This window comes from Rhinolophus sinicus, chromosome 5 (genome assembly GCF_057876585.1).
Source record: "Rhinolophus sinicus isolate RSI-liver-muscle chromosome 5, RSI-T2T, whole genome shotgun sequence".
Taxonomy (NCBI): Eukaryota; Metazoa; Chordata; class Mammalia; order Chiroptera; family Rhinolophidae; genus Rhinolophus; species Rhinolophus sinicus.
In genome coordinates, this window is record NC_142505.1 from 43,346,444 (window position 1) to 43,363,550 (window position 17,107).

At 40.9% G+C, this 17,107-nt stretch overlaps 1 protein-coding gene and 1 pseudogene across 1 annotated transcript; both read right to left on the reverse strand.

Annotated features, from left to right (window-relative positions):
* Positions 1-1,915: 1,915 nt before the first annotated feature.
* On the reverse strand, positions 1,916-8,303 carry VHL (von Hippel-Lindau tumor suppressor). Its single transcript, XM_019732691.3, has 3 exons — positions 7,887-8,303; positions 5,338-5,460; positions 1,916-3,947 (listed from the first exon to the last, which is right to left on the reverse strand). Exons 1-3 carry the CDS (start codon positions 8,224-8,226, stop codon positions 3,751-3,753), a joined length of 660 nt encoding a protein of 219 aa, XP_019588250.3. The 5' UTR covers positions 8,227-8,303; the 3' UTR covers positions 1,916-3,750.
* Positions 6,273-6,868, reverse strand: LOC109447926 (small ribosomal subunit protein uS12 pseudogene; annotated as a pseudogene).
* Positions 8,304-17,107: the final 8,804 nt, after the last annotated feature.

A 17,107-nucleotide genomic window follows, 5' to 3' on the forward strand; every position in this document is an offset into this window, starting at 1 on the left:
TATCTGAAAAGCTCACATTGGTGTTCCCATCAAAAGTGCAAAATACTGATACCTATTTCATGTTCTTAGTGCATTGATTCCGAGCCCAGTGTCCTCTCCTTTTACCACCTTCTCAACATAAACACTGGTGAAATATTAACCATGTACCTTTTGGTTCTTCTTTTAATACTTTGTTTTTTTAGAGTTTTAGCTTCACAGCCTAATTGAGAGGAAGGTACAGGGACTTCCCATATACCTCCTGCCCCCACACGCCGTCTCCCTCGGATCATCATCCCCCGCCAGCGGCGCGTTTGTTAGGATTGATGAACCTGCATTGACACGTCCTATTTTACCTTAGGGTTCACTCTTGGTGTTGTACATCCTATGGGTTTGGACAAGTACATGTCACAGACAGTATAGTGTAGTGTAGTGTAGTGTAGTAGTAATTAGTGTAGTGTACTATATGACACTACGTCACACAGAATCATTTCACCGCCCTCAAAAATCCTGTTCTGCCTATTCATCCCTCTCTCTCTCGAAACCCTAGCAACCACTAATCTTTTTACTCCATAATTTTGCCTTTTCCAGAATGTCGTCTAGTTGGAATCATGTAGTATGTGACCTTTTCAGATTGGCTTCTTTCACTTAGTAATATGCATTTGAGTTCCCTCCATGTCTTTTCATGGTTCACAGCTCATTTCTTTTTAGTGCTAAGTAATATTCCATTGGATGTATCCCAGTTTATTTATCCATCACCTACTGATGGACATCTTGGTTGCTTCCAAGTTTTGGCAGTTATGACTAAAGCTGCTATAAATACCCATGTGTGGGCTGGCCCAGTGGCTCAGGCGGTTGGAGCTCCGTGCTCCTAACGCCGAGGGCTGCCAGTTCGATTCCCACATGGGCCAATGGGCTCTCCATCACATGGTTGCCAGTTCGATTCCTCGAGTCCCGCAAGGGATGGTGGGCTCTGGCCCCTGCAACTAAGATTGAACACGGCACCTTTAGCTGAGCTCCCGGATGGCTCAGTTGGAGCGCGTTCTCTCAACCACAAGGTTGCCAGTTCGACTCCCACAAGGGATGGTGGGCTGCGCCCCCTGTAACTAGAAATGGCAACTGGACCTGGAGCTGAACTGCGCCCTCAACAACTAAGGCTGAAAGGACAACAACTTGAAGCTGAACAGCACCCTCCACAACTAAGATTGAAAGGACAACAACTTGACTTGGAAAAAAAAGGCCTGGAAGTACACACTGTTCACCAATAAAGTCCTGTTCCCCTAAAAAAAAGGTTTAAAAAAAATACCCATGTGCAGGGTTTTAGATGTTTTCAACTCCTTCAAGTAAATATCAAGGAGCACAATTGGTGGATCCTCTGGTAAGAGTACGTTTAGTAAGAAAACTGCCAAACTGCCTTCCAAAGTGGCTGTGCCATTTTGCATTCCCACCAGCAGGAAATGAGAGTGCCTGTTGCTCTGTATCGTCAGCATGTGGTATTCAGTGTTCCAGATTTTGGCTTTCCTAATAGGTGCCTTGTGGTATTTCATTGTTCTTTTCATGTTCATTTCCCCAATAGAGTATGATGTGAAGCATTTTTTCATATGCTTAGTTGCTCTCTGTGTATCTTCTTCAGTGAGATGTCTATTTAGTTGTTTTCATGAAAACACAAAAATACTTTGTTCCCAATGTGAATACTTTACTTCTTAATACTTTTCTGTAGTGCTTAAATTTTTTTTAGTCATATTTCATTTAGGAGAAAAATAAAGCTAAAAGAAACTTTAAAAAAAAAAATCCAGGGTTGGAAAGAGGATTGAGAATGAAGCTAGTTGATTGTGTCTGCTACCCCCCTCCCCACCTTAAGCCTTTAAACAAAGGCAGCTTTCACAACTCTCCAAGAGAGAAGAACTTGGTTAAAATAACACTACACACATCCTACCTATTTCCTTTACTCAGCACCCTTTAATGTATTAAAGAACAGCTTTTTTTTTTTTTAACTCAAAATAGGAAACATCAGTCTCCTATGGGCAATACATTTAATACATTCAAAGACTTAAATGAAAAACGTATTATTCATGCTACAGGTCTTCAATCTTCCTTGGACAACACAAAACACACTACTCAAACTGCATGTTTTAACAAGAGGAACATGAAATCTCATTTTGACACAAAGACAGTTTAAAAAAATAAAACCAATGTTGAACTAATCCAGCACCAGCAGACTTCCTTAAATCCCCATCCTATCCCACCCTTGAACAGCTGCCTTCTGAACCCAACAATTCAACAAAAAAATTAGATATTTAGAGGTGTGTCACTGAATGCGTCCTACAACATGCTTTTAAAAAAAAACAACACACTTATTTGCACAATGTTGGAAAAGGGAAGTAATATTGAATGAAACTTAAAAGCTTAGTGGGAAAACTATAGGGCATTTGTTTCACTTCACTGTGATTTCAGAGCACAGGAATTTCTGCTCAAAGGTTAGCATAAGGAACTAAAGATGCCAAGAAATATCCTAACATTATTTACAAAAGGAAGCCTGTTTATAATACCATGGAAAAATATTAAGTTATAAAGTTAAATGAGAAAGAATACAAAACTGGATGTATAATGTGGTCTCAACTATGTAAAAATAAACCAAAAGTTGCCCTTTAAAAAAGGTTAAAAGTTCAAAATGTTAAGTTAGTGGTTGTATTTAAGTCGTGTACTCACAGTGATCATTTTCTTCCTTTTACTTTTCTGTCTTCTCCAAAATTTTCTCTACTGGATTTTTAAAACTATTAGTTACAAACAAAGGAAGCCTGACAGAAGTATTCCACTGTGTGTGAGGAGTAACTTCCCAGAAGTTAGAGGGCTTCAGCCTCTCCTCCAGGCGGGTGCAAAGTTTCACCAGATCCTGCCTGATTGAAAATGCTGAACCAAACAGAAATGTCATACATTTACAAAAAGAAACAAATGCCCACACTTGGCAAAAACCTATATACAGTACAGTAGTAGCTCCTTAACATTAGCATTAAACAAGAGGACAGCTATTTTCTCCTATTTTCTGTGCATAAGTCAAGTTTCAAATAAGCTATCATCACAGTAACTTTAGAAAGGTAATCCCGGTTTATAAACAGAAATAAAACAGCACTGTAACAATAGTGAACAGAAAAAAGTGCAAAACTTAGAAAATTATAAAAAGTGCTTTCTATAAAAATGATTCCTTTTAAAACATTTACTGTATACACTTTAACGTCCCCCCTGTCCCCCCCCCCAAAAGAGCAAACATTTTCTACCAAAGTATCCATTGGTTTGTTCATTCAACAAACACTGATGAAGGCTCATAATGTGCGAGGCACTGGAGGAAACAGATCTGTCCCTGCTTCAAGGATGCTTGGTCTTCTCCAAGTGGGAGGCAGACACATCACCAACCACAATACAGCAATTTAAAGCAGACACCACTGCTTACTTATAATCAAAGAATATGCTACCATTCTCATTGAATTACTTACACAAAAGTCCTTACACAGAAACTTTCTTGACTTACTGAAAGGCAAAAATGCAACTACTTTCCCTTGATAAATACTTCTAGAACGGGCAGGCATTAAATTACATTTGTGATACTTGCCCCTAAACATCACAATACCGAGTGAAGTCAGTTCACTTTCTTTTAAGCAATGGAACATTTTTCATTCCAAGAAAGAGACAATTTGAAACTGAAAATAAGTGACCAGTCCTATATCTAGATCAAGACTGGTCAATTCCATCAAAAGCTGAGACTCAGGAGTACAAATTTCAATTAAAATCTTCAGTCTCCTCTTCCATCCGTTGATTTTCAATATGCTCCTGTGTCAGCCGCTCCAGGTCTTTCCTCACATTTGGGTGGTCTTCCAGATCTTCATAGAGTGATCTCACGATGTCCAGTCTCCTGTAATTCTCAGGCTTAACTAGGCTTCGGACAACCTGAAGGCATCGCTCTTTCAGGGTGTACACTGTACAAGGGCAGAAAACCAAAATCTTCAGCAGCAGACTCAGGCAGGACTTGGGACAAGGGATGAGCAAGAGGCTTTGCCAACTCTGGCAATTACATTTACTACAGATGGACCTTACTTTGGGCAAAGAAAATGAGTACATGTGTTGTGGCAGAGTGCAACATGATGGCCCCAATGGACATCTTGTGGTATTTATGACCTTGTGTAGTAACTTCCCCTTAAAAGTGGGCTGGGCCTGTGACGTGCTTTATTTTAATAACTGAATGTAGGTGAAGTGACACCATGGCAATTCTGGGCCTAAGCCTTAAGAAAGCCTGGCCACTTCCGTTTTTATTCTCTCAGAAGCGCTGAGTTACCTTGCAGAAGAGCCCACACAAAGAGGAACAGGCACTGAGACCACCTGCGAGGGAGGCCCAGCCTTCAGCCAACCTGCCAGCAGAAGGCAGCCACACCAACAACTCCCAATGAGCAGAATAACCACCTAGCTCAGCTAAGCCCAGGCTGCAGCATTATGAACAAATCAAACTGGGGTAGTTGTCACACAGCAATAGATAACCAAAACAGTGGATAGTTGGATTTTGGGGGAACTTAATCCAATTTTATACTCACTGGGGAACTTATTCCTTAAGGGTACCCCATGAGGCAAAATTTATTCCATCTAACTTATCAATGGTCATTTTTGTCTACCCACTTCCTTAAAATAGGGTCTATACACAAATATTAGTTTAAACCTTATGAAGCTGCAGGTATTTGGGTTTTTGTTTTTGTTTTAACCCACAAGAACATCAGTTTCTTAGGGTTCAACCTAATAAAATGACTTGAGTTTTAAACAAATGGTAAACTAAGAGGTTAATGTTCAATTCGGTGATTTTTTATTTTTTTTAACCCCTAATTGGTACTGTGAGCTTCACTGGGTTAAATAACATTAAAAAATATATACTAGAAGTCATATATAAATAAGCCATGATATTTCATTCTCTACATTTTGTTCTTCCCCTGAGACTCCAGGGTGTAATTCTGCTCTAAGGTCAGAGAAACAAAATGCATTCATAATTCTACAATCAGAGATTTTAATGTAGCCCATCTCTGACAAGCCCAAAGAGCTTTTGAGACACCACAACATCTTTGCTCAATACAGAGCCTACAAACAGGTTGGTGCAAAAGTAATTGCAGCTTTGCAATTCTTTTTAACCTTTAAGCCGCAATTACTTTTTTTGTAGCAACCTAATACATTACTTCCATTTTATTTATGGTGGAGAATAGGACTCAGAAAGCTTGAATACCTTACCTAACATCAGGCAAAAATCAGTAAGGGCTTGGATCCCATGAGTGGCCTATCCTCTACTGAGTACAACATCCTTATGTTTTTAAAAGGATGGAACATCAGTACCTGGCAGTGTGATGTTGGCAAAAATTGGCTGTCCATCAACATTGAGAGATGGCACAAACAGTTCAGTTTGGTTAACCAGAAGCCCATCGTATGTCCCTGCATCTCGGAAGAGCCAAAGGTGACCTGTTAAGACAAGCAGAGGCTGTTAAGTAGCCACTCACCTATTTCTTCCATGTCCCTGGACTGACATTGAAATACTTGTCATTCTGCTTAAATATCATACAAAGCCCTTCCAGTAATATTATCTTATTCAATCCTCACAATAGATCCATTTACAGATGACAGAATAGATCTGAAAAAGCCAAGTGACCTGCTCAAGGCAACAGGGCCAGTAAGCAGAAGAGCATGTACTTGAGGCTCCAAATCCAACCCCTTTCTGCCACCATGGAAGAAAAGCAAAGTATATGAATTGCAAATCACACCAAACACTGCACACTAAAAGAGAGAAGGTCACCAACTCCTCAAATCTGAGTTTCTCAAAAATAAGATGGAGCAAAAACATGTTGAGAGAAAGAAGCTAGACAGAAAGGGTACATTCTATAGGAACAGAGGAAACTAATCTATGATATGAAAATTCAGACGAGTGGTTGCCTCTAGGAGGGAAGGGATTGAGTGGAAATGGGCAGGAGGGAACTTTCTGGGGTGATAGAAATGTTTAAATCTATTAAATGATCTAGGTGTTGTTACATTTGTCAAAACACATCAAATCCTAAAATCTGTACATTATACTACATGTAAATTAAACCCAAATTTAAGAAACAAATACATCATATTAAAAGAAAAAAAAAAAAAAAAAAAGGGAAGGAGGGAGGAAGGAGGCAAACCCCTAGGCCTAAGATGTTGAAGGAGAGAGGAGGTATCTCAGAATAAGTACAGCATGTGTTTCTGGGGCATAAACTTACTTGAAGATTTAGTAGGGAAATTTAAGAAACATAAACTGGTAATTTTTTTATTGTGGGAAAATATACATAAAATTGACCATTTAAACCATTTTAAGTGTACAGTTCAGGAACAGTACATCCACATGGTAAATTTTTTTTTTTTTTTTTGCCTATGAAAATTTATTACTACTATGTTTTCACCATCAAAAACTTAACATCTCGGTCTTTCCTTCTTGCCTTTGTATAAGGCCAAAAGAGAGACACTGGCTACTTTGACAACTTAAAGCAGACTCCAGGAATGTCACCAACAGCATGACCTTTGCAACCAAATCCAGCAACCAGAACTTCATCATCTTCCTCAATAAAATTCAAACAACCATCATCGGGTACAAGGGCTGTGATGTGTTTTGCCATTCTTGATCAGCTGGACCCTGACACACTTCCCGATGGCAGAATTTGGCTGTGTGGCTTCAACCCCTACTTTTTCCAGCACAATTCCCTTTGCATGGGAAGTGCCTCCAGAAGGGTTGGCCTTCAGGATTGTGCCCAAATGGGCTTTCTTGTACTGTGTATCATGCCACTTCTGATCTCATCAGTGACTCGGAAGCTTCTGGCCAGTATGAAGACCGAAGACCGTGACACTTGCCCATCCTGCCGGCACCATAGGCCTGAGCAAAAAGCCACATGGTCATTTTTTAGAAACATTTTACGTTAAATCACGCACTGATAAATTTTGGAGAAGAACACAAAATTCATACAATTTTCTAGATAAAGTAGGAGATTAGAGAAACGATCTCTGGGTGATCTTTTCAGAATGTAAATCTGGCAATGTCATTTCCCTATTAGAAAACTTTCAATGGCCCCCATTTTCCTAGAGGTAAACAATCACCTTTAGGGCTTCCTCTTCCATTATTGCACCGCTTCTTCTCCTCCTACCTGCAAAGCTCCAGGTGTTAGTCCATGCGGATCCCACCGCCTAGAACTCTTTTCCTGGGATGGTTAGCTCCCATTCACCCTACAGCACCCCTTTCTTCTCTGGGAAGCTCTCCCTAGTTGAAACCACACGTGTGCACACACACCCCCTTCCCTGAGCAGGAGCGGCTCCCAGAGCCAAAGCTCCGCAGCCCGCCGTGCTCCGTTCCTATCGCAGCAATTGTGACACTGGCTTGTTCTCATCTCTTTATGCGTTCGCCCGTGTCCCCACCGGACTGTTCTCCTACGTGGACCTGGCCCACTGGGGACATCGGAGAACGTGATAGTGTCCCATGCACGGACTGAAACAATGGGCATTAGGGATGGAACACCTCTTTTAGGGGTAACTACACGTGCAAGAGGTGGGGGGGGAAAGCCACCCGCAAAAGCAAAACGATTCAGTCTTAGAAAGAAGAATGCTCTGCCGCGAACAGCGTCGATTTGGATCTGTCACTACCTCTCCGGGGTCTCACGTCCTCATGACTAAATGGGAATCATAACGACCACAGCAGCTGCCTCCCCAGATGGTGGAGGGATGTGGTGAGTTCGTGCCACGGTGACGGCTGCGATCGGGCCTAGGGCGCTGGGCAGCGAGCGGGGCACAGCTGCTCGGCAGCGGCGGGCGGGCGCCCAAGCGCGCGGCGACGACAGGGGCGGCGCGGCCGGGCCGCGAGCGGGAGACCGCGGCCTGCCTACCTCGGTAGCTGTGGATGCGGCGGCCCGTGCCCGGCGGCAGCGTGGGGTAGGGCTGCGGCTCGCCGTCGAAGTTGAGCCACACCGGCAGCACGACGCGCGGGCTGCGGTTGCAGAAAATGACCTGGGACGGCTCGCGTGAGTTCACCGAGCGCAGCACCGGCAGCGGCCGCCCGGTCTCCATCTCCTCCTCGGGGCCCGGCTCCTCCGGGTCCGACTCTTCAGGGCCGGACTCGTCCGAAGCCGCCTCTTCCCGGCCGTACTCTTCGGGGCCGGACTCCTCAGCACCCAGCTCTTCCGCGCCCGCCTCGGCCTCCTCCACGTCCCCCGCCTTCCGGGGCATTACCTCACGGAGCCTGGACAGCCCGGGTCTCGACGTCCGCGGGTCCTAGGGCCGCACGGGGCGGGGCTTTGCGTGCGTGCGTGCGCGTCCCCGACAGGCGTACGTGCCGTTCGCGCGCGCTCTCGGTCGGGTAAGGGGCACAGCGCACCCTCGAAGGGGTCGGCTGGCGGTGCGCCCGAGCCGACGAGTCCTCGGACTACATGGGCCCAACCTCACTGAGGCGGTGGGCGGCGCTAGGACCCGTGGCGCCCGGCTTATTCCTAGAAATTGGGTTTTTCCCCTCCTGTCAGTTTTTTTTTCTTCTTTATGTTATACACTCCGCTGATTCTCAAGCCAGTAGGGGCAGGATTGGTCCTTGTTGGGCCAAGTACTCCTGACCAGGACGGAATCACTGCTATGTCTCCCCCGCTGTAAGTTCTTGACACAGCGTTTCTGGAGCTTCATTCATTCCCTTAAGACCTTCATGTGTTTTTGCCCTATTTTCCCTACTAGCTGCAGTATTAGTTATTTAATCATTTTCTCAGTCAAATTTGTTGTGTCTTATTTTGGATCACAAAATTCAAACTTTGTACGGAAGAGTATAATAAAATAAAAAATTTGCCTCGAATCCCAGTTCCCCTAGCCACCCAGAAAAAGTCTCTGGAGGCAAGTATCACCAGTATTTTTGTACTTCCTTTCAAAGATATTCTATGCATACGCAAGCAATTAAACAAGTTTGGGAAAAAATTTGGTATCACTACCATCAGTGGAAATTCATGATCCTTTGCTATAGAGGAGTGGAACTAAATTCAAAGAAAACAAAACAACAGTTACTATATTTTATCTATTGTCTATCTAGGCTCTGAGCCTACTCTTGGTTCAAAAAGGTCAGCCAAGTGTTAGATGTCAGATGCCAAACGTTAGTTGTCAAACCGACTTTGTCCTGGACATACATAATAGAAAAATTAAAGGAAACTGAAAAGTGAATAACTTTTCACACTAGTCTGTGTGCCCTCCGAAATTCACACCTACATGAGTGTGAAGTTCTCATTCCAGGTTTAGTTTTAGATATGTGATCCTGGGCAAAACTTGCAATTCTCTTGAGTTTTGAATTGCCCATCTTTGAAACTGGCACTTTGGATTAAGTGGAAAAGTGTTCAATGCCTAGCACATAGTTAGCACCCAACAAATAGCAGTAGTTATTATAAAATGAGTTAAATGTACTATCTCTGCCCTCAAAATGCTCTTGGGCTACTGGGCAAGCATACAGGACATGTTATAGTAGTGTGATATTGACTGTAAAAGAGCAGGTGGAAGGTAACTGGCTGAATCTGAAAAGAATCAGACAAGTCTTCCCAGGAGGAGTTATATCTGAGATGGACTTTGAATAAAGATTAAGAGTTTTCCCTTCCTATCTCCCATCATACAAATATCCAACCTGGATGTCAAATCAGGGTTCGTGCCCCCCGGGAGACAGGGCAGACCCCACAGTAGGCACTGATTCCCCAATCCAGTTTGCTTCTCATTGGTTTTATACCCACTGCCTCCAAGCCCAGAACTCCTACCACTTACTGGAAACTCACCTGGTAGACCAGGCAAAAGAGGGCCAAATGTTTATGTCTACAGACTAGCACTACAGCCCCACATTTAAAAGAAGTGGCAGAGAGAAGGGAGCAAACTGACTTTTTAATTTGTTTTTAGCTACACCCTTGGTTCTCAACCAAACCTGCAGAAGTTAGATTTGATTTTCACCCACCTAAGCAAACTCTTTTCAGTTTCTTCAACTGCCTCACAAATATTGATACAAACTCCACAAACCATGTTGGAAAATGGCAACCCCATTAAAGTGAGGGAAAGCTTATTTAGTATATGGAAATGAAATAAAAGGAAGAAAGCGCCATCAAATTGTATTTGCAGTGTGATGACATTTATCTAAAATATACAAGATCAGACAATTAAGTTCCCAAACTCATCCTAGAAAAAGTGCTACATATTTCATTGCTGAATAGCACTACGGTCACCTTAGAAATACTCCCCTTGGGAAGCTGTGCACCGATGTCAGCGCCTAGTCCACCCTTCAAAGCAATTTTGGAACTTTTTCTGGAATGGCCATCAGAGCTGTCGTCATATTACCCTTGATATCCTGAATGTCATCAAAATGTCTTCCTTTCAATATTTCCTTTATCTTTGGGTAAAAAAAGAAGTCATTGGGGGCCAGATCAGGTGGGTAGGGAGGGTGTTCCAATACAGTTATTTGTTTACCGGCTAAAAACTCCCTCACAGACAGTGCCCTGTGAGCTGGTGCATTGTTGTGATGTAAGAGCCATGAATTGTTGGCGAAACTTCAGGTCGTCTAACTTTTTCACGCAGCCTTTTCAGCACTTCCAAATTGTAAACTTGGTTAACTGTTTGTCAGTTTATACAAATTCATAATGAATAATCTCTCTGATATCAAAAAAGGTTAGCAACAACATGGCAACAAGTTTGCAAACTTAATTGTCAGTCCTCATATGCATTTATTCCCCCCACTGCCTACTGCCATTTTCTGGAATGTAGTTTTATTACCTTTATAATTAAACTAAATGGGTTCTCCTCCCCCCCAGTTTTATTGAGATAGAATTGACCTAAATCAATTCTTGAAAGCCATAGGTGACTGGTGAGGAGGGAAAAACAATCAGATATACTGTGTGCAGAAAACTATGGTGAAGATTTAAGAAACGAGACATTTATTTCTGGGAGATTAAAACTACAAAGTATAACCACTCATTTCTTCATTCATTCTACAAATATTTATTGCGGGCCTACTATGTGCCAGGTACTGTGCTAAGTGTTAAGAATATTGCAGAGAACAGTCATGGACCCTGCCTTCACAGCACTTCAATAGAAGGGTAACACAATAATCAATCATAGAAATAAAAATATACTTGCAATTATGACCAGGGCAACAAAGGAGAAACAAGGTGCTATCGAAGGCTGGAGGTTTGATGATCAAGGAAGATGGTACACAATTGCATAATTAAATGTTCAGTGATGTGTGACAGACTCTAAGTGAACAATCAGCATAGAAATAACAGGATTCAGAGGGTTTCATTTTAGTCAAAGATGAATTTCAAGGAGAAAGGAAAAAATGTATGAAGTGCCAGGCTCTGTACTAAGCATTCCACGTGCATTAAAGCTATGTCATTACCTCCATTTTACAGCTAAGGAAACTGAAGGGTATATAAGGTGTGAAAAGGGTGGTCAGAGGAGAGTGCTGGATCACAGAGGTTCATCATGATACCTTGCAGGAAAATGGCACGAGTGAAATCTGAGGAATGGGACACGTCTACAAAGGAACAACACTCTGAGCCTAGTTACTTTGCCGTGGGCTCTCCCTGGCAGTGCCTTATACAGGTATGGCATATCCTGATGGCCTCCAGCAGGATTACATGACCTGCAGTCATGCTGGACTTCCAGCGATAATGAACATCAACAACATCGAAACATTTGTGGAGAACCCAAGGAAGGACAGGAATTCCTGTTGAATCAAGTTACAATGGCTCAGAACCAGCATAACTCACAGGGTTCATGCAAACATACGCTTTCGTACTCCCAAGCTAGTGAGTGAATCATACCACTTTGATATTATAGAAATGCCTACATCCCTAAAATCAGAGCAGTTGTTTAAACACAGGCCATAAAAGTGATATTGCATCATTATAAATAATGTGTATAAAGATAATTTAAAAGCAAGGAAAATATGTTTAGGATATACTAAGTAAAACTACAAACTGTATTGTCTTACAGTACACTTTCCACTATGCAAAAACAAACAGGAACAGAAGAAAATGCACCATGTTTTGTTTTTTTTAAAGTGACTAGTTTTTTTTGTTGTTTTTATTTTATTGGGGAAGGGGAACAGGACTTTATTGGGGAACAGTGTGTACTTCCAGGACTTTTTTCCAAGTCAAGTTGTTGTCCATTCAGTCTTAGTTGTGGAGGGCGCAGCTCAGCTCCAGGTCCAGTTGCCGATGCTAGTTGCAGGGGGTGCAGCCCACCATCTCTTGCGGGAATTGAACTGGCAACCTTGTGGTTGAGAGCCCACTGGCCCATGTGGGAATCGAATCAGCAGCCTTTGGAGTTAGGAGCACAGAGCTCCAACTGCCTGAGCCACCAGGCTGGCCCCACCATAATGTTTTAAGACAACTGGTGATTTGCCCCCCCTTCTACTTTTCCATCTTTTCTAAATTTTCTTTTAGGACAATATATTTTGTCTTGTTTATATTTTGACCAATTAAAAATATGAATAAAACAATAAAGCAAACACTGATGATCTCATCATATAAAATTAACATGTTGTCATATTTACTTCCCTTAAAAAAAAATAAGGCAAAAATCTCCTGTAACTTCCACCCTGGCCCCAATTCCCTCCTTCCTCCCCAGAGGTAACGAATGTCATGAGTTTGATGTGTTATGTATCCAGGATATTCATTTTCTTCTAAGTTTATTTTACACTTACATAGAGTTATTCATGGGTAATCATCACTACAATCAAAATACAGAATATTCTATCACCCCCAAAACTCTTTTGTGGTGAAACCCTGCCCCCCAGGCTTATTATGCCTTGGCAACCATTGATCAATCTGTCTGTCCTATGTCCCTATAGTTTTATCTTTTCCAGACTGTCATATAATGCATTCATATAGTATGTAGCCTTTTGGGTCTGGCTTTTCACTTAACATAATACACTCGAGACTCATCCATGTTGTAGTATGTAACAGCTTATTCCTTTTCACTGCTGAGTGGTATTACACGGTATTACACTATAACTCACCACCTGGTGACTTTTTTCCAGTTTTTAGCTATTATAACTATAAACACTTACATACAGGTTTTTTGTGTGTGTGAATATGTTTTCATTTCTCTTAGGTGAAAATCACCTAGGGGTGAGATAACTGGGTCATATCGTTAAGTATATGTTTAACTTCATGAGAAACTGCTAAACTGTTTTCCCAGTGGCTATATTGTTGCATTCCCATCAAAAATGTGTGAGTGTCCAGCTGCTCCACATTCTTGCTTGCCCTTAGTATTGTTAAATTTTTGTTTTTGTTCCTTTAAAAAAAATTTGTCCAGTCTAATAGATCATATAATGGTATCTTGAAGTTGTATTTTGTATTTCCCAGCAACTAACATGCAACATTGTTTCATGAATTTGCCATCCTTTTGTCTTCAGTGTCATTTCAGGTATTTTGTCCATTTATTAGGTTTTCTTATTGCTGAATTTTAATAGTTCTTTATATATTTATCCAGCCTATCTTTTAATGCTTTTTCAACACTAGTGTACACCCATATCTATATCTAGTGATGTATTTTCTAATGGTAAAAAAATTTTAAATAATCATAAACCAAAACAAAAAGCTTGATTTCTACATACAATTTTGGCCTATGGTATGTTTCTATTTAATAAATTTGATACTGCATTGCTCATGTATGTTCTTTGTATTTTCCTGAGGTTTTCTGCAAATATCATTTTGCTGTCCTTTGGGTTGCTTGGGGAAAATACACTAAATAATGATTATACCATAAGCTCCAAGAATAGGAGCCATGTGTCTGTTTCTCACCATTTTATCTCAGTGCCTCACACATAGTAGACATACAATGTATTTAATGCTAATGAACAACTTCCTAGGCAAAGCCAAACTAAATTACTTATCATTGATTAAACTGAAACATCTTAACTCTTAAAAAATTGTATTAACAAAATTGTTTTCCCCTTATGACCCACTTATTTTCCATGTTTACTCTTAAAGTCACACGGGGATTGTCACATTGAATGAATTCAGAGTTGAGGATACATCTCAATTCAAAAATGTTTTATGATGAATATATAGAAATTCTTTGTACTAGTCTTGCAACTTTTCTACAAGTCTGAAAACTGCTTTATAAAAAAATTATTTTTGAAAAAATGTTATGGTTGAGGAATATGGATCAAAGCCCAAAGATGCCAAAGGAAACTCTGCCCCAGAATTTTTCAAATGCATATGGTGATATCAATGGATGCTATTTAGCTACATGACAATTGCCCTTTTGCTCTCTCAAGTTGTCAGAGACCCAGGGAGAGGCTAACAAAGGAAACAGAAAACCAACATGGCACAGAAAACCAACTTGGGAGACCCTGAATGGCTCCGGCTCTGCACCAGGAACAAGGAGACCTGGGTTTTCGTGTTGGCTTTGCCACCACATAACTGGATGGGCATGTCACACATCTAGGTTGGTTTCTTCATTTTTCAACAGGCAGGAGTGGCCTAGACTCTCTCTAAAATTCTTTCTCACCTTAAAGTTCTGTGAGTTAAGTTCCAGCTAATCCTAACCTTTGGACAACCTAGAGTACAAGCTAGCTTTTCTTCAGAAAGTAAACGTGAGAGCCCCAATCCAATCTGATTTTTGTTATATAAGCTCCTTGACAGCCACACTGCCTTTAGAAATCAGCTATACTGTTGTAGTTACCAATGGCACCAGCTGTCTCCAAACTGTCAGAGTAAGTTTTCTAACTCACATTCTCCAGAGGCAAGTGGGGGCAGACCTTTTTCTGCAGGCAACAGTATGAAATTGAATGAGTACCAATGCTGGGAAGGAGCCTAGAAATGAAGAGGCTTTCTATCCACTTAGTGTGGCCTACGGTAAGATGTTTGTGAACATGGGTTTAGCCTCATGAAATAAAGGTGGAAAGTTCAAAATATTGACTGATTTTGAACTTTTTAAGTGAACTAAGTGAATTTTAAACAAGAGCAAGATGACAGAACTTAGTACATTTCTAATACTAAAAAAAAAATCAGTTCCCTATTTCTTCCTGCTTCTGAAATCCAGTTCGAGCTTACTTTTAATAGATTGAAAACTGTTTTATTATCAAGAGATTTGTAGTCTATTTATGCCTAATAGATTTGCTGGTTCAAATGCCTTACTCTAGTTTTTCAATAAATATATGAATTAAATTACAGGTTGAAAACCATTGCAAGTGTAAGGGAGTGAGGAGGTTCCTTTGAAGGCTCTCATGGATAGCAGATACATTTTTCATTATTTAGCTCATTTCCCACTCAGGTTAGAAAATAGGGAAGTCCTTCATAATTATCCTTCAAAAATCATTAAGATTTCATGAGGAAAGAAAGAGAAGCACACTGTAGATAACTTCCCTACAATATGGGAAGAAGAAAAAATTCAATCAAATTTTTCATTATGGTGAGGCAACTGAGAACAATTTGGAATCAGACAATCTGGGTATACTTAGCCTCTCTGAAACCCCATCTCCTTATATTTGAAATCAAAACAACTATCCTGTCAACATCTTGGTTATAAGGAAACATTGTTAAAAAAAAAAAAAAAAGATTTAGTAAGCATAGGTTAAAATGTAAAATATAACTATCATCCTCAGTGAGAGTGAAATGTTCGTACTGGCAGACCTCGAGCAGACATACTGCTGGCTCGGTTCCAGACCACCACACCCAACTGAGTATTGCAATAAGGGGAGTTGTAATCTTTTTGCTGGTGGAGGGTGTTGCCTTCAATTCGTAAAAAAATGCAACATCTGTGATGCTCAATAAAACCAAGTATGCCTGTAATCAGTACCCTAGCTGCGCAAGTTGAAGTGACACATTGGGAACGAAATATATGGCGGCTCAGCATAACACTATTTATAGACTGCAATGACCTGTGAGCAGAGTAAAATCCCAGTTTCTGGAGCATGACCAAGTAAGGTCTTTTAGAAGGGGGATATAACTACGACTTTTGGCTCCAGAAGCATCTCTAACCCAGAGACAGCTACAGGAAGTGCTGGAGTTGATTACATTCCTTAGGCCAAGACTTCCAAAAAACACAACATACTGTTAAACCTTCAGAGAAAGGAAGCTGGAAGAAGTGAAATTAGACAATATAGATATCCAACGCAGTGTTTGCCAGATACAGCAAGGAAAAACCCATGAAGCCTTCGTTACAAAAGGAAGGATGGTGAGTAGGCATTTAAGCCTAACATAGATGTGCGTGATTATTTTTAAAATATCTAATATGAGTATAGTAAAACAGCACTGGACTAGGTTTGAGAAAGTAAGTTTTAGATCTGGTTATACCACATTCCAAAGTAGAATGGTCAGAGCAATCTGAGTCAGGGAGGTATAGGTTCAAATCTTAGCACCTTCATTTAAATCGGAGGACTTTGGACAAGTTTCAGCCTCTCTAAACCTGTTTTAAACCTACTACATGGAGATAAGAATGCCTACTTCTTTGGGTTTGAGGATCAAATGAAATAGAAGTACATAAAGCACTTAGCACATCTAGCATATGGTAACACTCAGTAAGTTGTAGATAATACTGGATATATATCCTTGAGTCAGTCAGAGCCTCATTTTATAAAGGGGCGAGAACACAGGAAAGCACTCTGACACCTTACAGCGCCAGGAAAGATGGAGGAGTTACTATTAAAGGAGGATGAGTTAGTTTACTTGTCTCCCAAACCAAATGTTACCAGTTGCTCTCTTTACACCAGCAACTATTTTAGAAATCTTACTTTGACATTCATATCTATAGGATTAATATCTATAGAACCACAAAAAAACTATCTAGCATTTTCACATGTAATCTCATTGAAGGAAGGGCTTTTTCTGTAATTGTGGTTTATGGGGCAGCCGGTTAGCTCAGTTGGTTAGAACATGATGCTCGTAACACCTGGGTTGCCGGTTCGATGCCCGCAAGGGCCAGTGTGAGCTGTGTGCCTCCACAACTAGATTGAAACAACTACTTGACTTAAAGCTGATGGGTCCTGGAAAAACACACTTAAAATAAAGAAAAAATAAAAATGATTGTGGTTTAGTAGGTTAAAAATAATTGCAAAACCTGCAAATTACTTTTGCACCAATGTAACAGATTACTATCA

Bases quoted from the DNA above. Each gene is read 5' to 3' on its own strand.
- VHL (XM_019732691.3), bottom strand. From the start codon at position 8,226: ATGCCCCGGAAGGCGGGGGACGTGGAGGAGGCCGAGGCGGGCGCGGAA. The intron at 5,461-7,886 runs GTAGGCAGGCCG...TTGTCTTAACAG, and splicing joins CCGCATCCACAGCTACCGAG to GTCACCTTTGGCTCTTCCGA. The intron at 3,948-5,337 runs GTACTGATGTTC...GCCCTTGTACAG, and splicing joins TGCCAACATCACACTGCCAG to TGTACACCCTGAAAGAGCGA.